The sequence below is a fragment of the Camelus ferus genome, chromosome 13 (genome assembly GCF_009834535.1).
Source record: "Camelus ferus isolate YT-003-E chromosome 13, BCGSAC_Cfer_1.0, whole genome shotgun sequence".
Classification (NCBI taxonomy): domain Eukaryota; kingdom Metazoa; phylum Chordata; class Mammalia; order Artiodactyla; family Camelidae; genus Camelus; species Camelus ferus.
This window is the reverse complement of record NC_045708.1, coordinates 50,810,353-50,838,248: the sequence shown is the minus strand read 5'-3', so window position 1 is coordinate 50,838,248 and position 27,896 is coordinate 50,810,353. Positions and strand designations below refer to the sequence as shown.

At 41.3% G+C, this 27,896-nt stretch overlaps 1 protein-coding gene across 2 annotated transcripts in view; it reads left to right on the top strand.

Annotated features, from left to right (window-relative positions):
* The first annotated feature begins 1,827 nt into the window (after window positions 1–1,827).
* Window positions 1,828–27,896, top strand: part of WLS (Wnt ligand secretion mediator) — a 122,676-nt gene continuing 96,607 nt past the window's right edge. Inside the window, exon 1 of one of the 2 annotated variants that reach the window (XM_014564616.2) lies at window positions 1,828–2,227. In XM_014564616.2, the coding sequence (XP_014420102.1) occupies window positions 2,122–2,227 (106 nt within the window). In that variant the 5' untranslated portion in view covers window positions 1,828–2,121. The remainder of the gene's footprint in view (window positions 2,228–27,896) is intronic. The other variant, XM_006191019.3, reaches the window with a different exon arrangement.

Genomic DNA, 27,896 nt, shown 5'->3' with positions numbered 1-27,896 from the left:
GGACATTCTTTTTATGATGCTTTGGAACCTACTCCTGTCAGGAAAAAAACAAAATGATGTCAGCTTCTGAAAATGTAAAGAAGGAGTGCAAATAACCCATGCTGGTCTATCTGTATTTGGGTACCAGTCAAAATGATGACTGATACTACTGACAGTAACTCTGCTTCTTCCCATTTGATCTGATGTTCTTTAAAGTCAAGGCTGTTAATCACTATTCAGTGAAAAACAACTGGACTGGGGCTCCTCCAGGACTGGGGCAAGCATCTTCATACCTTGGTGTCCTCAAGTGCTTAGAAAAGAAAGCTTAGGACAGGTTAAGGGTGGAATATGTACCTGTTGGTTAAAGGGTTGAAGGAAAAACGGTGAGTAAATAGCACCTATATCCCCAGAACTGTTAAAAACTGTTAGATGCCAAGGAGATGGAATTTTATAAAGTTTGGTACCTGTCCTTAAGGAGTGCCTAGTCGAGTTGGAGACTAGAAATGAACACCTCTATTAAGTGTAACCTGCATGGCATCTTCTATAAAGGCAATGGAAGTTCAGGAACAGAGTAGAGGAGGGAATAGGACTTGGATATTCTCTTGATGAGAAGAGGTGTAGAAGAGGGGGAGGGACAGGAAACCAGTTGTGTAAGGAGTGGTGGGTGTCAGGAACCGTGTATGTGTGGGAGTGGGTTGTTAAAAAATCAAGGGTCTGTTGGGCAATGTGAGTTGTACTGGCCAAGTGGCCAGTTTATGAAACATGGAACAACCCAGTCCAGGAATTTAGGCTTGATAGAGCAGGAAATCTCTAGAGTCCCACCTGCCTTTCCCCCTTGAAGTTAAGTATAAATATAAATATACCCTCACAAAGAGACAACAAACATTGTAACTTAATATGTGTTCCGTCTAAATCAAATAAGTTCTGTTTTAGGCTTTTGAAATGCACACCATGGGCTTGCTTTCACATTCACTTATTTATTCATTCCACAAAAGTTTACGGAGGACCTACTAGAGCTAGAATTTTGTTAAGCACCCTAGGGGGTACAAAGATGAATAGAACCTGGTCCCTATCTCCTAGGAGTTTACAGCTCAATGGTGGAGACAAACGTGTACACACAAGTCCTTGCAATAGGAGGTAAGAAAGTAAATACAGGAATTGTAGGGGTTCAGTTCCCAGAGAAACTACATGGAGGTGGTTTGGAAAATAAGAGAGATTTTTTAGACTTGTTGGTTTTAAAATGAGGTTTGAACTCCGATGGAATAGAGTATATTTTCTTTCAAGGCAAGAGCCAGGGTCAAGGCTCTGGAAGCCTATGGAGTAGGGGATAATGTGGTAATGAACAGTGGCCTGACTTGGCCGGACAGCAGGTTTCCTCAAGGGGTGCAGTGAGGGGATTTAGGTGGTTATTTGCCCAATAACGAGGCTGGGATCAGACAGAAGGAAGCCGAGCTGAGACTTTATTCCGCATCTCCGTGCTGTGACTTAAGCATCTATTGGGTCCCTTTAAAAAATTCTCCTCCTCCTTCCTAAAGAGAGTTCTAGCAGTCGGGGGTGGGGACCATTTCCTAAAGTCAACGCGTAAGTTAAAGGTCTGCAAAGCTGCCCACGGGTGATTTAAATCTCGCACCAGAAGAGGAAACGTGTGGGAGGCGGAGTAGGGGGAACCCACTTAACAACATCCACCCCCAAGCGATACCAGCCCCGGGCAGGACAGGCTGCCTCCCAAACCCGGGAGCTGGACAACAGCACCCGCCAGAGCTCAGAGCCCCGCACAGGCGGGCAAGGGGGAGAGGAAGCGAGGGAGGTAGGGAGGGAGGGAGGAAGCGTGAGAGGGAGGGAGGAAGAAAGGGAGGGAGGCGGCGTCATGTGATCCGCTTCCCTGCTCCTTTAAGCGTCCACAGGCGGCGGAGCGGCCACAATCACAGCTCCGGGCATTGGGGGAGCCCGAACCGGCTGCGCCAGGGGAATCCGTGCGGGCGCCTTCCGTCCCGGTCCCATTCTCGCAGCGCTCCCGCACCCCTGAAGTTTTGCAGCGTCCAGATAGGAGGCAAGAGAGAAGGGAGCGTGAGGGGAGAGGGAGCAAAAAGCACACCCTAAAACATTTATTTCAAGGAGAAAAGAAAAAAGGGGGGCGCAAAAATGGCTGGGGCAATTATAGAAAACATGAGCACCAAGAAGCTGTGCATTGTTGGTGGGATTCTGCTCGTGTTCCAAATCATCGCCTTTCTGGTAGGAGGCTTGATTGGTAAGTGAGAGAGCTGCAAACTTTTCCCCCTTTCTCTCTTTTCGGGCCCCTTCCCTCTTTGCCTCTCGGGCTACTTGTTACAGTATCACTGCCTTGCTTCTATGATCTAATTAGTCCGGCTATTGTGCTTAAGAAAGCAGAGCTCCATGGGGCTCCGTGGGGCACAATCCAGTCTAGTGGCTAAGAGAAAAGGAGGGGAAAAAGTTTTGGCCTAGTTTCAGTATCCACTTGAAAGGAAGGTGGGGGGTGGCGGGGGTGGGAATCTTTAAGCATGGCGACGGATCGCGCGAGGAAGCGCTAGGTTACAAAGTTGATTGCTGCTCTCCCCCGCTTTTTCCCGCGTTCCCCCGTTTTCCTCTCGGCTCCCTCTCAATCAGCTCCCGGAGGGCAACGTAATGGACTTTATTAAGGACCAACCGAAGAGTCGGAGAACTCCGCCGGGCGCAGACCCGGAGCCCTGTTACAGGGTTGTGATCATTGCATATGTAAACGCATTTGGTTGTCTCAGCTGGGGGCAGAGAGTTTGCGTTCTGGGTCCCGACCTTCGCGCCTTCGGTTTCCTCGCCGCACCCCCGCCCCACCTCCCGCAGTGGCCGTCTGCAGGTCCGAGCCTTGGCAGGGAGCCTGGATGGGGTGAGGTGAGGTGGGAGAAAGTTCTCGGCTGGCGCTGCGGGAAGTTGGAGAGAGGTCAGAGGGGAAAAGCGTATCCGAAAGGTGTTGCTTTTGGCCTCCTGCCCTCTCGCGAATTCCCCTCCCCCACTTCTTAGAGCCCCGAGAGCCGGTGAGTCTGGAGTCCCTGGTCCTGCCCGGCGCCTAGGAGAGCAGCCCCCGCCCCCGCCGCAGCCCCCCCGCAGGTGATAGCTCCCCGGCTTCCCGGCGACGGCGCCCGCCCTAGAAGACCTCCCTTGGCGTGCGTCGCCCGGACCTCTCCGAGCCAAACAGGCTTCCGGGTGAAGAAGATGGTTTCAGGGACCTTCCACTCGAAAAATTCCTTCCTCTCTCCGTGTCTCCATCTCCATCCATCCTTCCGCCTCTCCGCACACTCGCGTTCCCCTCCCCCTCGAGATTTAGGATGTCCCAGCACAAACTTCAGCGCCAACTTCACAACCGGCGTGAATGGGAGGCTTGGCTTCTTTATTTCGCGTTTTTATAAAACTTTTCCAGAGAGGAGAGTCCACAGAGGGGCTTTTGGCGCGCGTCCCTTTCCAGAACCCGCGCAGCGCGGGCGTCATCGCGGTTGTCGTAGTCGCGAGAGCTGCACAGGCTTGGGCATCTCGAGGCGTGTGCGTGTCATTTTGTCTCCAGACTTGAATTTGATGGGAACAAATGAAAGGGAGTTTGGTTCTGTAAATCACTGTAACATCCAAGCTGTTTAAACAAAGGAGAATGGATGAAGCTTCACCAAGGAGAGAATTTCTGGAAGAGATCGTGCCTTTCTCTGTGTATGTATCCACAAAACAGAAAGAGGTTCAGAGTTTTCCAAGCTCATGCCCTCAATTTGGGTCAAATAGCTTAATCTTTTTATTCTTGGAATCCTCAAACTCTTCCCCCACCCCCAACACAAAACACACACACTCTCCCTCTGTTCCCCACCCTGGCTCTGCTGTTATAAGCTCCTGTTTAGCTACGTGCAATCTCCATGTTTCCCTGTATTGGATTTTTCGAGGCTCTTAATACATTCTCTGCTGGGAGCTGAAGGCAGCCTTCCCTGTGCCCTCACAGTGATTATGCAGCGGTTACAATTACACCTCTTGTCTCCCTTGATGAGCAGTTGCAGTTAGATGCCATTGGATCTTGTGTGATTTCAGTGGCAGACCATAATTAAAATTTCTTGCACCTTGTGCTTTCAGAATTAAATTGGCCTATTATCCCTGTCTGACCTTCATCCTCTTTGAGGTTTTTGCACAAGCAGCGAACCATTACACATAGTTCCCTGGTGTGTGTTGGTGTGTGCTTCTTTTTCTAAAGCTGATCTAGCCCATTATCTGCTGTTGTGGGATTCTTAGGGCACTTCTGGAACTAGTATAATTTCTGGAATCTTATACTGTGGAGAAGGTCCACGGGCATTAGTGAGTGGCTGCTGGACACTGGAGTTTCCATGGGATCAGAACAGTTGTATGTTCAAAGAAGGGCTCGTCTGGAATAAGTGGTGCCAAGAGTTTTTTTCCCCCCTAGAAAACTTGGTATTGACCCCACTTGATAACTATCTCAAAAGGTTAATGATAGGTCTAGATCCCCCTCAGTAAATGAACTGCTTTGGCTCCAGTTTTCTTTGAAAAAGGAAAAAAAAAAAAAAAAGCAGCTCTGTATAACACTTCTTGGGAGAAACTGTAAGTTTACCTCTTAGTTAATACCCCCTTCCTCAGTTGCCAAGGCTGTGTCCCAGGTTCTGGTGGGAAAGCTGAAAAGATCAAATCCAGTTCACCTTAAGCACTTTGAATAGTGGCTTAGCCTTTATCTCAATCAGAAAGTTAATTTTTTTTTTTGCTATTTAACAAATCTAAGAACTTAGGTATGCTACAAGACCTAAACATGGATATAAATATAAACAAAAGTTCCATGATAAATTTTCCTACCAAACTTCCCTAAACTGGAAAGCAGGTGAAACTGAGCAAAGGATGGACCTTCAACAAAGTAGGCAAGTGGAATCAGCTTGGAAGTAGCAATGTGTGTAGGCTGGGAAGTCTAAGGAAAGTTCTGAAACCTCCTCCTCCACCCTCCCCAGTGAGAAGACAACTCTTCCCTGCTCAGCTCCTTCGATCTGTCAGAAGTCAGATGTCGCGGGTGTACAGTGTCTTCCTAATTCACTGCAGAGGCCAAGTGAGAAAGTGAAATCTTCCCCTTGAATTGGCCTTGATATATAATGTTACTTGATCACTGTTGTCCTGGATGAAAGTAAACATGGCAGCCTAGGAAGGGGAGGAGCTGAATGGCAAAGCTCCTGATAGTAAGAGTGTAAGTGCTCCAAACACGTACATGAAAAACAAAAACAAACAACCAGCAGCCCAAACAATCATGACAAACCATGTGCACAAAGTGTGCAGGGACTTTTTCATTTAACCAGAAGGCTTCAAACTCCTCACTGGTAGGTTGTTTAAGGTCCCTTTCAGTTATAAAATTGTATGAATTTTTGAGTGCTCAGACAATTTTATACGACATTTAGACTGGTGTTTGGTTGTAGCTTTCTAGAATTGATGGGGAAGATTTAAATATTAGGTAAAAAAGCAAATAAGAGGGATTGGGTTTTTGATTAGTCAACTTAAATACCTCCCCACTCCAACAACTTTCTTAGAACCAAGTTTTTTTTTTCTTAGTTGGTTTGTTTTTGTGCTTGTTTTGTTTTGTGCCAGTGTCTATATACTGCTAAACCTTTAATGGGATTTTGCAAGATGATTCTGGAAAGCAGTATCTTATGTGGTAGAATTTGAGGTCTTAAGAATTCAGTGAAGTATGCCATGCTTTTGTAAAAACTTTGAGCCATTATAAAATCATGCATCTGATTGTTTTCTTATGTATCGAGGTTTCTTAGATGGCTAACTCATTTTGCATTTGAAATTAATTTAAAAATTTAAGAACCCCTGAAGGAAAAGAAAATATTTTTAAAGATATGCTTAATCTTTATCCTCCTTAAAAATAAGCCTGCAGAAAATTTAAAAAATAATTTCCCTTTGATTTCACGTGTGGTGAATTTAGTTCATGGAGAAGCAGCTGCAGGGGTGGTGGAAGGGGGGAGGAGAAGGAGACCATGTGCCCTGAAACAAGAGTGCAGCCGACTCAAAATCATGAACTTGATTCCCTGGCCCATTATGTGCAATTTGCTCAGCTTCAAATTAGTCATGTCTGGAGATATAATGGTTGAAAAAGCAGGTCACTGTTCCCACCTGTTCTAAAACTGGTAAGCATATGAAGATCAGGACTGCATGAATAGAAAACTATTGCATTGTTTTAAGCACAGCCATAAATGAGAATATTCCAAACTTAAATCCAAGTGAGTATCAACAAATTGATCATTACTCTTTCTTTAGGGAAGATTGCTTTCTTTCAAAGGCTGGCTATGTGAGCAGCCTTTAAAAAAATTTTTTTAATGTTGAGAATATTATGTGGATATATATATATATCATACATATACACATGTATATAATCAGTTTTCTCAATTTTTACATGGACTTGTCTACTTTTCTGGATGGTTTTAATTGTGGTGCATTCGTATGAGGTTTTGCTTCTGCTACTATCATTTATTTGAAAGTTGCAGGATTTTAAGAAATTAAATAAAATCACACTTATGCAGAGTATATAAGGGTTTGCTTTCCAATGTATAATAAACCATGTCATTTTTTTTCCTCTTTGTTAACTACCAGAGTATCTAACATGGTGTGTAGGTGTACTTTACAAAAGAACCTCAAAAATTCTTTTGTAAAGAGTGGGAAATTTTTTGTAATTGAAATTATATTATTTAACTTCAAAAACACTAAACTATCTACTTGGTTATTGCAGCAAAATCATGCTAATGCTAGAAATCTCTAATCACGCTTTCATCTAATCATTCAGTACAGCCTGTCTAGCCTTCTGTTGGAACTTTCCCTTTTCCCTTTTACTTGTGATAATAATGTGGCTTTGTAAGGTTTTCAACTTCCCTGCCTGGAACCCAGATCTAGATTCAAGCCTTTCCTGGCTAGTTGATATTTTGCAATAATGTGGCCTTTAAAATTTACTTTTAAATCCATATAGACTGAGTAAAGATTCTTACCTTATCTTCCTCATAAAGGTGTTTCTGTGGAGATTTACAATTTGATATTGTATGAAGGTCCTTAGCTTGGAGCTCATGTATATTACCTAACGTGCAAAGTATTGATTAGAGCTTACTGTGTATCCAGGAGAGGGCTGCTGGAGCTTAGGAAGAGGAGATTTAAAGCCTGAGTAACCTAAGGGGAACCAGAGGTAGGAAAGAGTCCCTCTTAATCCAAGTTCACTAGCAAGATTTCCTACTATGTTTCTAACATCACGATAATTCTCACTCATTTGCAGGGAATTTGAGAACGTGTGAAATGGGAAGCCCTGTTAATTATATCGTCAAGTAATTATATGAATATTTCATCTTGAAGTAAATATATTAATAAAATCATGAATACTGTTTAACATGTGTTAAATGGACACTATGTGCAAGACTTTTTGGTACTGTTATGCTCATTTTACATGTAAGTAAACTGAGGTGCAAGAAGGAAGGCCTTTTAAAATTGCTCGAGATTACCTAGCTCATCAGGGTCAAAGTTGGGATTGCGTTCCAGTCAATTTGACATCAGAGCCAGAATTACCAGCCAGTAGGTGCTCCTGCCTCCACCTCCCAAAGCCTTGACTTTTAGGGCTGAATAAAAATGATTTGAGCGTAGAAAGACATGATGAGTAACACTACAAATGCAACTAATTTCTCATTTTTAACCATTGGGTAACCTATTATAAGGAAAAAATATCAAATCTGATAAGTGAAATGGAGTGCAGCTGTGCTTACTAAAGAGTGCCTTGCCCTAGCTAAGGGAGGCCAGCTTTTGAGAAGTCCGCATAATGCCAGTGCAACCAGTTTCTTACAGGTTCTAACCAGTCCCCATAACTCTGTGAATCATCCAGTTGGCCAAGCAGCCATGTTCATTAACCATTAAGCCAAGTTTGAGTTTTGCTACTTTAAGGAAGATTACTCGATTTTATTTTCTCTAGTTAGTGGTTTTAATATATTTATACAGTTATTTAAGTCTGGACTTTTCCAAAGGAAGAGGAGAGGAGAAATCGCCTGGGGTTGGAGAGGTTTTTAGAGGGTGTGGATTGGCAGTGATGATAGAACAGTTGAAAGAAGAGCCTCTTACTGAAAGTTGAAAACTGTTTCCCCAATAGATAATTTTTGCTTATATACACACCCATGCATGATAATGAGGGTATTTCAAACCAGAGGCTTCCATGCTGACACTGTGAATAGGTACATTTTGTTCTTTGGAAAAAATGCTGATGGTTTTTCTCTGTTGAAAGATTTGCTGCCCTCAGTTTTGATGGAGGCTCTAAGAGATGACGGGCGACAGAGAGCATCAAGACGTGAAATGATCGTGTCTATTTCATTTAAGTCTTGTGTCTTCTCTAAGGTGTTGTAATGGTGGCCTAATAGAATAGACACACGTGCCAGGTGTGAATGGTTCCCAGAGAAAGTCCCCAGTGGAGGACAGTGATGGGAGTTGAGAGGACCAGCTGGACGCACTGAAGTTCTCAAACTTAATGATAAAGTGGTTTGCGTTTTCCGTTTTCATAATTGGGCTAATCTAAAAGGATTGATAAATAACAGAAAAGAGCAACTCATAGATTTTAGGATACAAAAATCTTAAGGTTCTTTAGCCTTTTAGCACAATTCGCCCCAACGCCCCATCAAACTGAGCTGACACCCCTCACTCCCACCCTTAGCTAAACTGTGTTTTTATCTACTATGCCTGTTTAAATCCCCAGCCTTCAAGTGCAGCTTTCTGTTCCCTCTTTTTCCTTCCTACTCCCTTCTTTTAATATTCCCTGGTAAAGGGTATTCTTTCTTCACTGGCCCAAGGAATTATAGGGCCTTCTTAATCTTCTAGGTAATTCCTTGGGTTAACTCAGAGGCTTTATCCACAGATACATGTTTCTAAGAAAGCAGAGGTAATTGAAAGAAGACACCAAGTTATTATATTTGTTTTGGCAAGGCATTATGAATTTTCTTTATGCAGGAGGTAATGGGCCTGTAAGTGATTGGCTCAGTTTTTTTTTTTTCCCCAAGCCCCAGATTAATAAGGTTAAGCTCATAAGAGCTGACTGGGGGCCAGTTAACTGCTGCTTTTAGTTTTGGGCTGAGTCCCTCCCAGAGAGAGTCCCTGGTCTCATCATGTAGTAGAGAGCTTGGCTCTAACTCTGCAGATGATCTGTGGTCTCCATGATCTCAAATAAGTCACAAAAGCTCCTTGGCTCCCGCCCTCAACTCTGATGTAAGACACAGGCCTCCTATTACATGGATGATTGTAGTGAGGAGTCCACTGTCAGGAGGAAAAGGCACCCTTTGGGTTTCTCATTGAACCAGACCAACCAGAGATGTGATTCCCAGAGGACATTTTGCTGAAACCATCTGCCTAACCCCATATCAATCTCTCCTTCTTTTCTTTCCCTGTTCCTCTCTGTTCTTAGATCTGGAGATACTTAGCCATGACATTGCTTATTTTCTATTCTTTTTCTTCCTTGAGTCACCAGCACTTTGTCAGACACCTCCAGATTCATGGAGCTGCTTAGGCGGAGGGAAGTGGAATGACCCAAAGCATTACTCATTTTTGGTTTGAAAATATAGAGAGAGGTCAGCCTGCTCTCTAACATGAATTCCTGTTATAACTGAATGTCTCAAAATGAGCCTTCCCCAAATGGTAGATATTTATATTGTTGCAGACAATGATCGTATAAGAATATGAGTCTAAATCATTGTCCTATGGCATGTACATTTTACTCCACGCCTGTTACTTCTGCTTTATATACAACTTTAGTAGAGCTTGGTTATGCCATTTTCTAAGTCTGCAACAGTTGGGATGATTTGCCACAGAAACTCAGGGGCAGCAGAGAGATGTAGGAGTGTGGTAGGACCCAGGGAGAGAGGGGGAGCATGCCCAGGGTTCTGGGGTCTCTGGATATAGGCAAGTCATGTCACACGTCATAGCCCCCATTGAGTGATCTTATCACTTGTTATGAATGCAGCTTTTTGGGCCCACTATCTGTCTGCTTTGGTGATGTTTGGCCTGAATGGAAGTGGTTGCTTGTTGTAACTAAATTGTAAAGATGAAAGAGCCTTGGAGAGCATCCTGTCCTGCCTCTTCTGAGGAGGAGTCCGAGTCCCAAGAAAGGGAAGGGACTCAGTTTACACAATTAAAGGCAGAGCCTTTTTTTAGACTCAGGTTCTAATGCCAGTCAGTGCTCCAAACATACATCTCCTCATTTTCAGTAGGAAGATCATCTAATTTCTGTCTGAGGCCATAGAGCTAATGTGCAGAAAATTCCCAACTTTGGTTCTTACAATTCTATTGACTTTTCAGTTACTTGAAAATAGAATAGCAATGACTTTATTGTCTTCTGCTTGCTTTTGGGTACTTAATATTTTTAGCCAATCTTTTATGGAGCAATAGGATTATATACAATGTTAAGCTGTTCTATGTGGATTTTAAAGAACACCACAGAATTTAAAACAAAAACAAAAACAAAACTAAATTTCTTCCTTGCTTGCTGAGGGTGTGGTACATTACCTTCCTCCTTCCTGCTTGAGGAAATGTAAATTTAAAACTTGAAAAAAAAAAAAATCCATGCACTATGGTGCTTACTAACCCAACCAAAATGCCATCCTCCTGATTGGTTTTAAGACTTCGTCATTCTGAAGCTTCCTTGTCTAAACTTCTGTGACTAACTTGTGCTTTCAGGAGATGTTTGTGGCAGGCATAATTCTGAAGTTGTAGTCTGGGGGAAGTGACATGCCCTATATTTTTAAAGTCTATTTTACATACAAAAGAAACAACAAAATTGCTCATCCTTTGTCTCTGCCCTTTCTTCACTCTGAAGGTAATTGCAAGTAGAAAATTCAAATTGTCAAAATAGGGCTTAAAATGTTGAGGGCCCCATGCTGTTGTGACTAACCAGCATATTTTTGTGATTTCAGAGATGTGAGTATGACACCATAAATTCTTCCTCTTCTTTTCTTTTTGTTGAAACTAAGCAGAGTCACAAAGCACTGTGTTTTTCAGCATCCTCTGATTTGGCTATAATGAATGTTTTTTCTTTTTTTCTTTTTCTCTTTTTTTTTTTTTCAGCTGTAATGAATCTTTTAAGTCTTTGTTTAACCTTGCTTGCCTTCAGGTGATGACAACCAAAATGTTGGGATCCATATTTGTGAAATCCAGCCCTCTCTCCGGGCAGATCAGGTCTTTTTTTGTTCCTTTTACTCTGAGTTCTCATATATTTCATCTGCCCTCATTTAGGTTGTAACTCGCCTGAGACCGGAATGCCTCAAATGTGGAAAAGACACGTACCCACATTCCTTTCTTTTCTCTGCTCTGTGAGCTAGTTCTGGCTTGTGTGAAACGGGCTCTGACTTTAGCTCCTGCATGCCTGGGCTAAGGGAAGTTGTAGATAAGATTTTTACTGAGGCTTTGAAAAGACTGCACCAGAGGCCTTGCTGTCACTTAAAGAACACACCTGAATTTAGAAGGGATCAGCTTCTTCAGCATTGTGAGGTGGGGGATGGGTGAGGTGGGGAGGGACTTGTCTGTGATGGGCGCTCCAGGACCTTAGACATCCTTTCAGTCACCCTTCCTCCTTGTTGTACAGCATCTGCAGGTTCATGAGTTCATGAGCCAGCCGGTGTCAAATTCCGGGCCGGCACCATTCTTTGAACATGCCCAAACAGACCCCAGAGTTTTGCTCTATGAGAACATAGTATTTCTGGATAATAGTTAATGAAAGAGAAAGAAGCAGGATAGTTTGTAGATGCCCAAGATTTTTAAACTAAAAGTATATTCAGGTCGCCTTTCAATTAGCATTGTATACTTTTATAGATATCAGAAAAATTCTCCCATGCCCCTTGTCCACTACGCCACCCACCTGTTAAAAAAGACAAAGAGAGAAAATATAATTTGGGAGAGGGGTGAGCAATATGCTTGGGATTTGAACAAATTCAGCATTACTGTGTATTTGAGAGGATCCAATTTTGGGTCAGGATGTGGTTAGGCAGTGGTACCAGCTCTGTTCTGGGGAGTCATCAGCTCCCTCCGCATCCACTCTAGTTAGAGTCATTCTCCCAGCTAAGCAGCACTGCTACAGTGATTTTGAAAGTTGCCTTTAATGACTTGGGCTTCTTATAAGATTCTTAGGAAGTTGTCACACTACAAAACAACGTGGTGTTGGCTCAAGGTTTTCCATATGATGCCTCTGTTCACTGATAAACTTACTGATCCTTCCATTCACAGTGATCAGATTTATAAGTAATGGCAAGGGTTTTAGAGTTGATCAGTGGGCGTGACCTGGTTTGTTATCAAATGTGGACAAACCATTTACATGCTGTGAGCCTCAGTTTCCTCATCTAAAAGTTCCTCCTTCACAGGAGGTTGTGGGGTTTGAATGAGAGGACATAAGTTACCTGAGCATATGTGATACATCAGTTAGTTTATATTAGCCATTTCCCTGAATTAGAAGTCATCACTAATTAACTTTTTGAGGTTTTTTTTTTTTTTTGAGTCATCCCATGTTTAGTTAGGGCAATGGCAGCTTATTTCTGCCTCTTAGTGGATTACGTGAAGTTAGAAACCCAGCAACCCTGCTTGGTAGGCTTCTCATTAAGCATAATCCATGCAGGCCAGCAGTTCAGGAAACATGTCATCCACACATTTGGGGAATTAGAGCAATTAACTTACTTTTTGATCTAGCTTGTGTAGTTTTCACCGAGGTTTAATTTGAATCTTAATTTTTTGCCTTTTAAAATGCTTGCCAGTACTCAGGGCTCTTTATAGCATAGATGAGCCCAGGTAGCATGACTTCTAAATGAATATCACTCCATACGTGGAGGAGAGAGATTCCATCCATGCTTGCTGCATAGCAAATCCCAGTTGTTCTTCTGTTTTACATTATAAAATTGAAGTCATCATCCATTGGGAAATGTTTTTGCTTTTAGATTAACATAAATGACAAAGACTCTTGAAAGTCAAGCTTCAAGGAAAAAATGATCTTTTTCTTATAAAATATTAACTACTGAAACTTTACCTAGAATTATCATATTATAAGGAATTATAGAGAAATAATAAAGTTGAAATATAATCTGTATAAGTCTATAAGCTACATGAGAACAAGGATGGTCTAATTTGCTCTCCTTTCTCTCCAGTGTGTACCACGGGGTAGTGCAGTGTAGGTGCCCAGTGATACTATTTGAAGAAATAGATAAATGCCTTGCATTTTGGACCTGTTGCAGAGGTGGCTAAAATGCTTCAACTTTAAGGCCAGCCCTAAAATTTGTAACACTCTATTCTGGGCTATTCTTTTGTAATTTAAATGAGAGGAGACTTCTTGTAACTCACTTGAACTTAAAAGATTATGTCACCTTTATGGTCTGTATGCTTAGATTTATAAAATTGTAAATTTGGAGAGTTTTGGGAAGGGACCTTTTCTTGTTATGTTGTGGACACTAAGGCCCAGAGAAGTCGCAGTGAAAGAGTAAGATTTGAACCAAGTTTCCTGACCACCAGTGAAGTGTTTCATGATCTATGCCTACTGTTATACTGATTACTACTGTCTTATTTATGTATTTGGTCTTTATTTGGCCATATTTGATTGTGACTGGTTATCCATACTGACTGATAAAGTTTGCTGGGAAAAAGGAAACACACACTAGTACATGAATTTTGAATATTCACATGGGAATGTTGCGCCATAGTGGAATTTTGTGACTATTATCTTTAAGATGTAAATGTGCTTCTTCTGCACCATGAGGGCTGCTTCTTAGGGTCCTCTTTAAGAAGACCACATAATTTGCTTAATTTTCTATAAACTTTTAAAGATAGAAGATTCATCTTTCTAAGTTTCCCTTCTAAGAATTTTGCAGATATATTTACGGTTCCTTCTTAGAGATCAGTAATGTATTTATGATGTCAGCTTTTGTAACTGCCCTTGACAAGAAAGCATAAGGCATTCAAATAACCACCTCTGCATTCCGTTGTGTTCAGTTTGTAGAGCTGGTGGGTGGGAATGAATTCATCCACACATTCTTCCAGGTTCCCGAACAGTACTGAGACATGCTGTGCTGAATGTGTGCCTGCAGGCAAAGAGGAACCCTGGGCCTGTTGACTTTTGGAGCCAAGTGGAGATGTGGGAACAGAGATTTGAGAAGCAGATGTAAACTGAAAGGGGAGGAAGCAAAAACCAAGGAGAATGTCACACAAAAGCTAGACTTGGAGTTCTTAGCCAGACCTTCCAGCTAGAGGTGGGAGTACTTGGGAGGGGACACAGAGCTGGCATAGAGTCAGGGGAGAGAGGGTGGTGGTGATGGAGAGAAAACAGGGGCTTGAAAGAGGCAACAGGAGTCCTTCCTCAGCTGGGTCATCACATCAGCATAATGAGACTTTTGTGTGTGTGTGCTGTGAACCCATCTGTCGCTCTAAAGGCTAGGTAAAAGCACACTGGAAATGGGAGTTTGCTATTCTGAGTGTAAGCAAGAGCGTTGAGTTCAGAAGGACTGGATAGAGATCCTGGCTGTAGCTCTTGCTGGCTATGTGGCCTTGAAAATTTACTTAATCTCAGAGCTGGGTAAAATGGGAGTGATGGTACTTGTCTGGTGACATTGCTCTGAGGATTAAGTGAAATAATCTGTGAAATGATAACTATGTGTAATGTAACTTGCAAATAGTAAATACATAGAATATGCTAGGTATTATTTTATTATGAGTCTCATTCTTTTAACCCAGGAATGAGTTCCCAGAGTTAAATCACCCAAAGTCCTTTGGGAGGCTGACATAGAAGATTTTCTGCCTGCTTTGAACAGAGACATGGTTCTAGAGTCAGATTTAGATTGCTTGTGTGAAATTAAAACCTAGTGGCTAGAAATATGCATTTTTGTTCCCTTACAATTTTTATTTGTTTTTGAACAAGAATATAATGGTGTTAAATGAATTAAAGTTAAAGGAAAAACAACAGAATCAGACTTTCATACATAGAGAACAAACTTGTGGTTACTAGGTGGGGAGAGGGGGTGGGAGGGGATAAATTGGGAGTTAGAGATTTGCAGATACTAACTGATATATATAGAATAGAGAAACAACAAGTTCATGCTGTATAGTGCAGGAAACTATATTTGGTATCTTGTAGTAACTTATGGTGAAAGAGAATATGAAAACGAATATATGTATGTTTATGTATGACTGAAGCATTATGCTGTACACCAGAAATTGACACAACATTGTAAACTGACTATATTTCAATAAAAATATGTACACATCAAGGAAAAAGAAAAAGGACCTGCCTAAAATCCACCATTTTAGTATCATTGCTGGTTAATTTTTTATTCTTTCACCTTTCTGTGACTATTTCCAACTTTCTATAAAAGAAATGTTAAAGTCTAGTTAGCAGAGGCTCAGAAGTGTATTGTTTATGCCTCTGCCAGTTGTATGTTTACTTTGGAAATTCAACAGTCAGCTCCCCCTCTCCTCCTTCTAAAACTCTTCTCTAATACTTAACTGAAGATTGCTTGTTGAGCCACTGAACCATGGGAAATTCATTTTCAAAATCTGCTTAATTGCTGTGAGACTTTTAATTTGTTCTGGATGATGGTGCTAATGTCTGGGAACCGGGACTGCAGCCCTCCAAGGTTGTTAATTCAATCAGCCGCTGTGCCCTTGCCATGCCTGATGAGGGGGGCATCCAGACCCTCTGACAAAGGGGCTGGGTCCCTCCTTACCACCTCGTCAAAGATGAATACGAGGGGCCCCACAGTTAGGTCGAACACTAGGGGCAAATTATCAGGGTGTCAGTCCACATTATCCAAAGCCCTGGGTTGTGCTTCCCAAAAGAATTATTCGGTAGGTTTTATGCAGGACCCCAGAGTTTTAAGGCATGGTTTTGTGTGCATGTGTTCACACCTGCTAATCTGCAGAATTCTTTAATCACTGAGGTTCTGTTTGGCTCTGTCTATAATCTGTAAGATCATAAACATCACCCCCAGACTATTGATATTCCTGTTAACCACTGAAGTTTTCCATGGCGAGACTGGTGAAAGCTTGCTCTGTCCTCATGATAAATTAGCTTGTTTATTCCTCTTCTGCTTATTTCTATCCTGCTGTTGGTTAGTGTAATGAAGCAGAAGTCCATTGTGTGTGTTCATTGGGTAGCGATCCTCTGGCACCAAAGGGGGTAATTGAGTAGAAAGGCAGAATGCTGTTGGTGCATGGGAGAAGTTAACACCACATGAGGTCACCAGGCTTCAAGCTTTAATCAATGTGGACACAATGCAATTGAGATTTTGAAAAGAGTTTGTTTATAGTGTGAGAGTAAGGGTCAGTAGTTAATTTGAAATGCTGTAGGTGTGTTTTCCTTGAACCAAGAAGGTACGGAGCATGTGTCATAGAGGATTGTAAATATCCTCAAGGGAGGGATGTAATTGGGGGTGGAGGTTTAAAAAGAAGGGCATTGAAGAGAACTTCAGTATACTTATTATTGACCCATCCATGTTTTATTTAAACTTTTCCCATTCTTCAAAATGGGAAAGAGACTGTAAGAAAAATGCTATGTAAGTTCATAGTATAGAGGCATAGCCCTACCAAGAAACACTTTTTTTTTTAAAGCAATACTTTATTTGGAGTGCTATAAAATATTGCTAATAGCAGTACTGGGTGCTAATTCTCAAAGAATTCACACTCTCAAAAGTTTACATCTTTCAGGATTTTTAATTGCCGTGACTTGAATGAGATAATATGAAGCCCTTAACCCCTCTGCTTGTTTATGCTGCTGTCTTTTTCCATTTCAGGCTCCAGTCCATACCAGGCATGTCCGTCTGTTTGTTGGATTATCTTTGACATCTCTCCCCATTATTTAAATAAATTACCTAAGTTTCAACAGCTAAAAACACCGCCCTTTTATAATCACTTTTCCAGTGTGAAAGTAGAGAGGGCCGCGTCCTTGTGTCGCAGGGAAACTTTGCAGGCCAGCGCCTGGTTCTCAGAAATGACTATGAGGCAAGCCCGTGAAGGTTACAGCCGAGCCAAAGACTAGACAGACTTGGAGATGCTTGTTGAGTGTGTGTTAAACCTCGGTGACAGATTCATACTCCTGAGAACTCACATTTCTGTAGTGCTTTTATCCTTCTTCACAGCGCTTTCATAGAAGTTATCTCAGTTGATCTTACCAACAGCACTCTAAGACGGCTCAGTTCACCAGGAATATTCACATTTTAAAGTCATAGAAACTGAAATGGAGAATAGCTGTGTTTATGGTTATTTTTATTTGAGAAGGGTTGGTTTCGTGAGATTTGTTTTTGGTGGAATTACTCTGAGGATTTGAAGATTAATTGCTACATGATTATAGGAAGAAACAGGAAAAAAAAACTTAGTTTTTCTAATATAGAGAATTATTTGTTATGGAAGTTGCTGTGTATTAACCAAACATTACTTTTTGAGCTATCTTGTAAGACAAGAACATGCCATCTTTGGTTCCCCATCTTTAATTTCCCCATGTAACACTCAGCTCCTCCCTCAGACAATTGTTAAGGAAACGTGTAAAAAATATCTCTTTGAAGGATCAACAAATTTTGGCCTGCTGAGGGTGTCCAGATATTTTGATCTTTTCCTGGGCAGAATCTGACTCTTTAGAATCCTATGGTAAATCTTAAAGAAGGAGCCAAGGAGCACCTGGGAGATGACAGTGGAACTAATTTACTAGTTTTAGCTGGTAAAGGATGCTGTGGTGTGGTTACCTACCAGTAACTCTTTCATGGTGTGCCTTTCTCCCTTATTGAAGTCTTCCTGTAAATGTGCACTGAAAGGCCATTTTGGGTGTTGATATCCATAGAATGAGTTACCATAATTAAATTACTCAGTCTCCCGTTGCGAACACTGCTGTTATTTCCATTTTGGGGGCTGTGTAATAGCAGTACTGGGAAAACCTTCCTTGTAGTCAAATTTTTATCCATACCCTTAATTATTTGCTTAGCGATTTCACTTCTGTGAATTTATCTTAGGTCAAAAGTCATGCCCACTTTTAAAGATTTTGATGATAATCATCAGCATGCCCTTCAAGATCAGTGATAACCACCGCACACCTCATAAGTCAAGTCCTGGAAGTGCCTGTATTCCTGCATCTAGGCCAGTACTGAGTATTCCTTTTTTTTTTTTTTTTTAAAGATTTTTGCCAATGTGCCAACAATATATTTTTCTTTTAATTTATAATTCTCTGATGACTAGTGAGGGTGAACCTGTTTTCATATGCTTCTTGGCTATTTAGCTTCTTTTGTTTGTTTCCTTCCTTTAAAATGCTATTTTCAAAGTTGATCATCCTTGTAATACAACTTCTTAAAAGTCAGGGGAAAAGGGAAGACTTACAAGGGAGGATAGTTCAGCCTAATTCTGTTGATAGTGGGACCCTGCGTTTCCTTTGTGGCATCTCTCCTTTCCAACTCTCAGTCCGTGAGGTTTAAGAGAAGCTTCACTTCTGACTCCAGTGATGGGAATGTAACCAAGCCACAGGGGACACATGGCTCAATTTAGTCTAATCAAAGTGAACTCTGAGACTTCTATGGATACTACCAGGAAGAGATGTCCTCTCGTTTTATTATTGAACCTGAACCCAGATAACATGAGCCTAGAACTGCAGGCATCCTTCCAATGAAACTTGAAAATGAAGCTAATAAAATATAAGAGAATTCAGTGAGTGTAAGGAAATGAGATCTGTTGATATAATTTGATTTCTCAAGCAACCACTATCTAAGGATCAGGACATTTTTCATCTTCACCTTACTAATTGATTCATTTAATTTTTGTTTAAGCAACTTTGAACAGGGTTTCCTTTCTCTTATAACCAAAAGACCCCAAACTGATGCACTTAGTATGCCTTTGGTTTAAAGATAGGTTAATGGAGACCACTACTGTATTGCAGAAGGCGTATTTGAGAGTTTGCTCATGTTTGGTGGAATAGGTCTTTGGGGTAACAATTAAAAAATAAAATCAGGTGCGGAACCAACCTCTGTTAGGCACAGCCTTTCCAACTGAAGCAGTAGTTGAAATGGGGTGGGTGGGTGTGTGTGTGTTGTACCACTGTTGGAGCATCAATTGGGTGGTGAAGATCATTACTGACAATTTTTGGAACTTGGCCAGGATGTTGGCTTTGAAGCGAAGCTCATTGCAACATGTACTCCTGCTGAGCTGGATGTCTGTGTGAAATGGATGGCAACAGGATGTCCCAGCAGCCAGAATGGGGTTCTTGAAGGCACAGGAGAAGCTTTAATGATTGCCCAAGCAGACTAATCTTGAGGGAGATGGTTAGGAAACTTGAATAGGTATTATGATGGCTCAAGGCTTCTTTGGGACATTCAGGAGTCTTTGAGGCAGAACAAAGAATGAGCTGGCACATGTTACTATAATCCCTGAACTGGACTTGCCATGGGCTCCAGAAGGAATACACACATGGATCTTGCCTTTGGGCAACTTAAATTTGATTGGAGAGACAAGACAGATAAAATCAGACAGTTTGTTGTTAAGGTCAAAGTTGGGTGAAATAAACTGAGTGTCCAAAGCATTTTTTAGATTAGATTAAAAAGATTTTTTTGAAGACTTAGGGAGTTTGACCTGGGGCTTTGAGGTGTGGGTAGTCATTGGAAGCACAACTTGACATACATAATTCAAGACAAGATTTGTGTCATTCAAGGCACTGAAATAAGAACAAGCTTAATAGAAAAAACTGTGAGCAGAGTATTAAGAGATCTGGCTCTAGCCCAGTCTGCCTTGTTAGACAGACAGATCATTCAATCCCTCATGCTTCTTTCCTTTGCTTATTTGCTAAGTGGACCTGGTAATGCTTTCCCTTGGCAAATAAAAAGAGACATGTCTTTTTCAAAGCCAAATGTGTTGGCCTTTTCCACCTATTTCTTTTCTTTCCGTTAAAGGCACTAAAATAAATCCTCAGAGTCTTTAGGTTACTTGCAGATTGGAAATTTGTTTAGATGGTGATTAAGGTATAATTTAGCACTTTGCTAAGTTCTGGGGAACATAAAGGCACAAAACATGATAAATCTACTCATCTGTCGTGTTATGGAAAGAAAACACTGGATGTAAAGTTACTGAGTTGAGATCTCATGGGAACCTACCATTTGCCACCTATAAGACTAGGTTTGCTTTTAGTATTTTGTTTATATCCTAATTGATCTGTAAATCTGTAAATAAGAGGATGTATATGAAACCACTTATCTTTTGTAACGTACCAGTGACAAAAAGGTGACATTGTTTTAGCTGAGTAGACAGGCAGGACATGTATAAAATATCTCTAATAAAACAGCAAGATGTGGTAAAATTATTAGATAATACTAACTGAGCACTTACTATGTGCTAAGCAATGTGCTAAGTGCTTTATATGCATCTTGGCCCACTGATGTGTTTGAGCTGGAACTAGAATCTTTGTCTCACTTGCTGTTTTCATATTTAAAGTTCTAGAGAGACTAAAGGATCCTTAAAGCTCTGACTTGGACTTCTTTAGCTTGTTAATTGTATTTTCTTTAAAAACCGTATGTTCTAAAAGCAATGGAGTTTGGGGGACGAAACCTGGAGCTGGCTGTAAATTGCCCAAAGGTTGACAAATACCCATAAGGATGGGCATTGTGTTAGACATTGTGGGCAAATGCATTCAGCCTAGGGCCTTCCATCTGTATTTCCCTTTGTGGACTCTTGCTGAATGTCCCATCATCCTTTGTGAGATGAGGTCCTGTTCATCCCGTCTGCTTTCATGACATAAATGTTTTAGGAACTCCTCACAGACTGGCTGGATTGTCTCTTTGGGCTACGAACAGATTGTGTGGGTGATGAGACAAGGAGGAGAAGGCTCAGCAATCAAAAAAAAAGGGGGGGGGATGGGAAGCTCTTTCTCTGGCTCTCAGAATGGAGCCTGCACAAAGGGAACTTCGTTAATCATGCCTCCTTTGTAATCAGAATGGTGGAGGCATTTTTTTTAAAACCATTATTATTTTGTCCTCTGTCTCGTCTTAGTGAAACCGATTGTTAATAGCTAATCGACGGGTTAAAAATTTCCTAGATGTGACCAGAGAGAATAAACTTCACTTGATACAGAAAGTAGTGGGTCAATTCTTGGCAAACCAAGTCAGATGTGGTGACAGGCTTCTTGCAGACATGGTGCTGGTCTGGTAGGAGACCCTTGTCCAAGACCTACCGGGTGGTGGATTTGTGCTTAGTTAATGAAAACTTCATATGTGTTTGAGAGATGGGGACGAGATAAGCGAGACTTGGGGGGTTTGGTGAGTTGGGATTCAATCACTTTGTAGTACTAAGTCCCTAAAACAAGCACTGAACGGGTAGCTCCAAGCATCTCCATTTCCTGAGCAACCATGGACAACTTACTTGTTTAATCTTTCTGTAGTTGCTTTCTTAGAAACCGAAGGAGGGTAATAATCTTTGGTACCCACTTAATGGTGTAAGATAATGAGAACCTAAATGTTTTGAGTGCCCTGGAGATGAAGAGATAGGGAAAATTGTCTTAAGGTATTACTCATATTTAATATGGTAAGATGAATCAGTGTAGTTTTTTTTTTTTTCCCCGAAAACCTGTTATTTTTTAGCACCTCCCTTTTACGAGGGACGTTTATGCCTTAGCAGAAGTTGACTTTGTTAACAACTTTATTTTCCAAGACGGGCCCAGCAAAGTTACAATGTGGCTGGTTTTCCAAGAGGAAAGTCTGAGAGGTTAGCCCTGTCCCGTCCATTCCCTGAACCGAGTTGTTTTATAATGGAATTGTTGGTTGACAGCAAATCAAGAATAGTGAGACCCCCCAAAAAAAGAATAGTGAGACCAAGACAATATTACTGTTTAGAAGAAAGCTTATCAACCATTATTCTAGCTCTCCCCTACCTGGTTGTCTATTAAAAAAAAAAATTGTGTGGATTTTTGAAGCCAAATAGTGAGAGGTGGCTGCAAATCCCAAGAAGGAGGTGTCACAGTGGCTTAGAAGATGAAAGAGCTGCTTGGCTTGGGGGCTTTTTTTTTTTTTTTTAATCCCTATTGCCTTATCTCTTGGTCATCTATTCAGAACAGAAGGATGAAATCCCCATAGCCTGCAAAGTTTTCTCCTTTTTTTCTGCTTTCACCTAAGTGGTATTTTCTTCCCAGGCAGGATTAGCGTTTACCTCTCCTATTATGATGATAAACTACTGCTGGTGCTCTTTGCCCCGTGGAGACCCCACCTTCCCCACCCTCCATTTGTCTGTTTTCACCAGGAATCCACAATTCCCCAATTCTTTAGAGATTCTTGTGTTGTAAGGGTCCTAGGCATTTATTTAGTCTAACCTTAACGCTCACTGCGGTCTCCCCATCAGAGATGGCCTCCCTGCCAGCATTTTTTTTATTCCAGTGACGGTTGCTCAATAAACAATTAAAACTGTTTAATTTTTCAGTCTAGTTGAAACACTATGATGGTTAAATGTTCTTTCTTTATGATTCAGTGGAAAACTGGCTTCCATCACCACATTGTTATTTCCAGTCGTGAATCCTGGATTTCCCTTTTGGGGTAATCTAGAACATGTGCTGCTTTCCTTTCAGATGATTGAGGATGACTGTTACTTCTCTCCTTTGACTTTCTCTCCTCCAGGTGAGAACACCCTTGTGTGGCAGGATTCCTTACCACGCTTGCTGTCCCTGTCTGGTGACTGTATTCTCAGTCAAGATTAAGTTTACCTTTGCTACCATGGCAACCAGCTACTGCTTGTTGTTTCCACTCAGAGGAAACTACCATTTTCCTGTTTTCAGAAAATCTATCATTCAAAAATCAACTTGTTAGTGTCCTTAGAACAAACACATCTCTATTACTGGTGATCAGCTTAGTTCAGAGAACACTGAGTTCTACAGCAGGCTATGCACCGGCCTCCCCATTTTAAGTCCTGTAACTCAGGCCAAATGTGGGTCCCATATGTGTTTGCACTGGTTTTTCTCATTAGAAATAGTGTGACCTAAGACAGAGAGGCTCCAGACTCAGATGGATTTAGGTGCAGACCCTAGCTCAACCACTTATTGGCTGTGACCCTGGCTGAGTTATTTACATTTTCAGAGCCTCATTTTACTCATCTCTACATGGAGATAAAGATATCTACCACTTAATGCTGTATAAGAGTGAGAATCAATCCAGTTAATCCCCTAGCCCACCACCTGGCACATAAGAACTATCCAACAAGTGGTAGCTGTTTAATTGTTTATAATTTGTAGATGACAACCCAGTGCAGGATGCAGCCAGGCCAGCACGTAGGCACCTATAATGGTTATGGATTGTTGAGAATTTGGAATCCCTGTAGTTGCAGACTCTCTGAAAAGGGAGTGTCATAGAACGGCTTAGTGCAATATGAATTTTCCTTCTAAGCTTGGGTGGTTGGGATAAATCAAGGGTTCTCAACTAGGAGTAATTTTGCCCCCCAGGGGATATTTGGCAATGTCTAGAGACATTTTTATTTTCACAACTTTTGCGGGGAGGAGGGAAGATGCTACTGGCAACTAGTGGATGGAAGCCAGGGATGCTGCCAAACACCCTGTAGTGCACAGAACAGCCCCCACAACATTTTGCCAGCCCAAATCTCAGTGATGCCGAGGTTGAGAAACCCTGGGGCAGAGGGCTGGGGGCAGGGCAGCCAAGAATACTAATGGGAAGTGGCATCAGCAGCTCTCCGATTGTAAGCAGCCCAGACGCTGAACAGAATATTGAAATAAAATGATGATCTCCTGTAGCTGTAGCTCTAACTTAATATGTTCTATCCCATAATCCTAGTATGCCTTTCTAAAATGTTCATCCCTTTCATATTCCCAATGTCAGATGCTTATTAAATAAATCCTGCCAAAGGTTTATATGAAGGTTTTACACCTGTTATCTTAATTTTTTCAGTATTGGTCCTATCAAAGACATGACTGACCTAATCGATCCATCTTGCATTAGTGATTCTGTCAAACAAATGGACAGTCCACCAAAAATGAATTTAAAATGACATGATAACTTCAGTTCTCTATTCATATGGTGAAACATGGTAAAGAAGACATATAATCTGTAGCAGTACTTCTAGAAATCTCCCTCGTCTTTCCCAACCACTTTGACGCTTCTAACCTCTCTTTTCCAAAATACCCCTCAAACCGCCACTGATAAAATTCCCTCCCCAACCCAAGCCCGTCTCTTCTGTTTGTCTCTTTTCTCTTGACTGTGTATCATGAAAACCCAAAGACTCCATTTAGCAATAGGCGAACCCCTCGTTGGAGGACAGGTGAGGGCACGCAGCAGAGCGAGCAAACCCAGCCATCTCTCTCTCTGCAGGGAGGAGGAGAGCAGGTGGGGAAGACATGTCAATACATTTGGTTAGAGTTATTTTCTAATAATTTGTGAAAACAATTGTGAAAAGAGATATTATGGTCCCATTTCACTGAGGAGAAAACTAAGGGTTAATTATGTGTTCAGACAACAGGCTGCTTAGGATATCGCTGGGGTATTTCTTGGGGAAAGACTTCTTAGATGTTCAGGTTAAGGTTCTGATAGAATCATCTCTGCTTGTTGGGTCTCTTTACTGCAAGGAGAACCTTCACTTTTAAGACCCCAAATTCAGACCTTCTAGTTCCTTGAATGTTGATGAGCACATCCTGCAGGGGGTGGGGGAAGACAGGATAGAGAGTAAGGAGTAAGTTGCCATCTCCCACCAGAATCTTCTCTATCTGCTGACAGCACTGTTAGTATCAATACTTAACATTCACTAAGGCCTCACTCTGTGCAAGGTACTGTGATAGGCCCTCTCTATCAACCATTTTATCTTTACAACAAACTTAAGGTGGGTACTGTTAGTAAAATTTTACAAAGGAGAAACTGGCGTTTTGTAAGGTTATGTGAATTGCCCAACTAAATAGCTAGTAACTGGCTGGGATGTGAACCCAAGTTTTTCTGACTCGCTTTTAAGTTTTCTTATTGTGTTTTTGTAGATGCCTATTTTTTTAAAAAAAATTTTTTAGGGGAGAGATAATTAGGTTTATTTATGTATTTTAAAATTATTATTATTAGTAGTAGTAGTAGTAGTAGTGGTAGTAGTAGTTTTTTTTTTTAGTGTGGGTGCTGGGAGTGAACCCAGGACCTTGTGCATGCTACGCACGCACTCTATCACTAAGCTATATCCTCCCCCCCATTTTTGTAGGTGCCTGTAGCAACCTAAAGAACCCTTCTTGTGAAAGCGTTTCCCTTGCTGCACTGTAATTGTCACTTTCTGTTATGGAATGTTTTTTCCATAATCTGGGCAACTCTTGAAATATATTAAGAACCCAGCGGTTTAAATGAATATACGAGTGAATGTTATGAATTGATACCTCATTAACAAATTTCGTCAGTGATCTTTTGGCTTACGGCAGTGTTTGCCACGACTTCCATTTCTTCTGAATAACAGACTCAGCTCTGTTGAGCTTATTTCTATCATCCTGAAAAATAGAGGTTGGAGATGCTCCAAATTATTTCATTGTATTGGAATGTCTTTGTGTTGAGTTATACTGTGAGTGTATGGGCCACTGGCTGGAAACTGGAATGCAGTTTTGATTTTTTTCCCTAAAAGGTTTCATTATGATTAGATTGGACCACCTTCGTATAGTATATATTATAGGGGTATATTTCATGGTGCTGAATTTATCGGTATGAAATTTTACATATACAGTTGGCTGTAGCTTGCCCTTATTTTCTGGAACAGTTTGTTGATTACACCAGTTGTTGGAAGATAGAAAACACCCAGAGCCCATTTTGGCCTCTACAAAGAACAGAACAGGGTAAGAGATTAAGGTCTTTTCCTCTAACAGATGTGAAAATACACAGAAAATGAGAGGAGAAGGGGCCTAGATGGGCAAGGCTTGGCAGCCTGTACTATTGGCATATACAGTGATCCTAATTTAAGGGGTTTTTTTAACCTAAAAAGAATGACTTTCACCATAACATAGAACATATAAATTTCCGTTAGAGTGAAAGAATTTCTAGGTTAGGAATACTTAGCAGTTAAAATACTGCCGTTTACAGTTGAGCGAACTGGGGCCCAAGATTGGTCGAACAGTTTGCCTGGATAGTGACATATCCAGGACTAGAACTCCACAATCCTGATTCCTGGGATAATTCATTCCACTAAGATTCTTATCCTCACACTTGTGTAGTTCAGGACTAGCAGACCATCGGTGGCCCAGAACTGGCGCTGTAAGTGTATGAAAAGTGCCCACAGATTGTGATGATGGAGAAGGCCCTAGAGGCCACCTTTCCACCCCATCCAGTGCTCGTGTGTCCTCTGCGCTCCTTGCACTTACCGGTGCCACCAGGAGGAGTACTTCTACTCACACAGGTGTGGGCAACTCATTGTCTTCAACCGGTCTGGTTAACTTTGGACTGTCTGATTTTATTGATCTCAGATTTTATGTCTTAGAACTTTCAACATTGGAACCACCAAGAATAAATCTAATTCCTCTTCCAAATCTTACTCATTCATGTTTTGACCTTTTATTTGTGACACCCCCCCCCCAGTACAAACTGAGCTCTTTGATTTAACAAGCTCTGTACTTAGAGCTTCTATATATTCTGCCTGTCATATGACGTATCATTCATTTTCCTTTGGTTTCTTCTCCTAGCAAATGACATTGCCATCCATCTGCTGCCTGTGCGAGGAACTTGGGGACATCTTTGACTTCTCTCACACACATCCCACGTTAATCAACAGGGGCTGCAAATTCTTCCTCCTAACTAGCTCTTCCCTCGGTCACAACTGAAACTGCTCGTCACCATTCAGAAGCTCCAGGTGTCATCTCAAGACTTCTGATACCCATCCTGTGCTCCACAGGAAGACCAGAAGTCTTCCATTGTTTTTCTTTGCTACTTTTCCCCATAAGTTTCATATGTAATTCATTGGACCAGAGAGAAAAACTCAGAGTGCTGGGTAAACAGATCGTACATGCAGTGGAAGAGTCTTTTGCCTGGGTTTCTGTCTTCTGAGCCTGTTCTGTAGATTTGATCTCCAAAGTAGGATTTGATGCCTTTAAAAGGGAATGACTTATTTGGAGGATGGCCCAAAATGGCCCCAAATTTTCTTAGGTAGGTTCTTAAGAATACAGATTTTGTTATAAAAGCTTCAAATATACTGCCATTTATGATGTACATTTAAGGCTAAGATGTGAATATTTTATCTCACTTTGTCTCCTGTTTTTCTTTCTGTTATGTAGGCCTGGATCCCTTCAGATATAGGGTAAATAACTTTAAGTCCTACCTTTGAGAACCTCAGTTTCCAGGAAACAGGCTAAAGAGTGGTGTCTAAGCATGCTCCCATAGTTTTAATATTGGTTACAAACCCTTTGGAAGAAATTTTTCAGAATTTGAAAAGAAATTTTTCAAACTTTCAAAAAGTTTTTGCTTGCCTGTTGTCTCTCACACACATTCTTTTGATGTGTAAATTTACCTTTTTCTTGGAGTGAGTGTTTCAGTTTAGGACAAGTTCATTTTGATCCTCAAAATTCAGTATTCATTTCATATATAGGTTAATAAAGATCTGCAAGAACTGTTATAAGTGGAAATGAACCCGTGTGTACCATCGGGAGGTTGGCATCATGGAAGGCAGCCATGGCTTCTTCCCAAACTCTCTCTGAATGCTAGTCTTAATTGTACTTTGATATAGGCAGGCCATGGATCTCATCCACTAGGGCATTTAAAAAATGATGTCTTAATAAGTTTTTGATAAAAGCTTATTTGGTAAATTGAGCATAACTTAATGTTAAGTTTATTATGACATAAAGACACTTTAATGTAAATAGTCCGTTTCAGGTTTGGAGTACTTATATGTTCAAACCTCTATGCTTGGTTCCATAAGGAGGGATAAAACATGGTCCCTCCCCACTGGAGTTTATGATTTTGTAGATCCAGGAACTA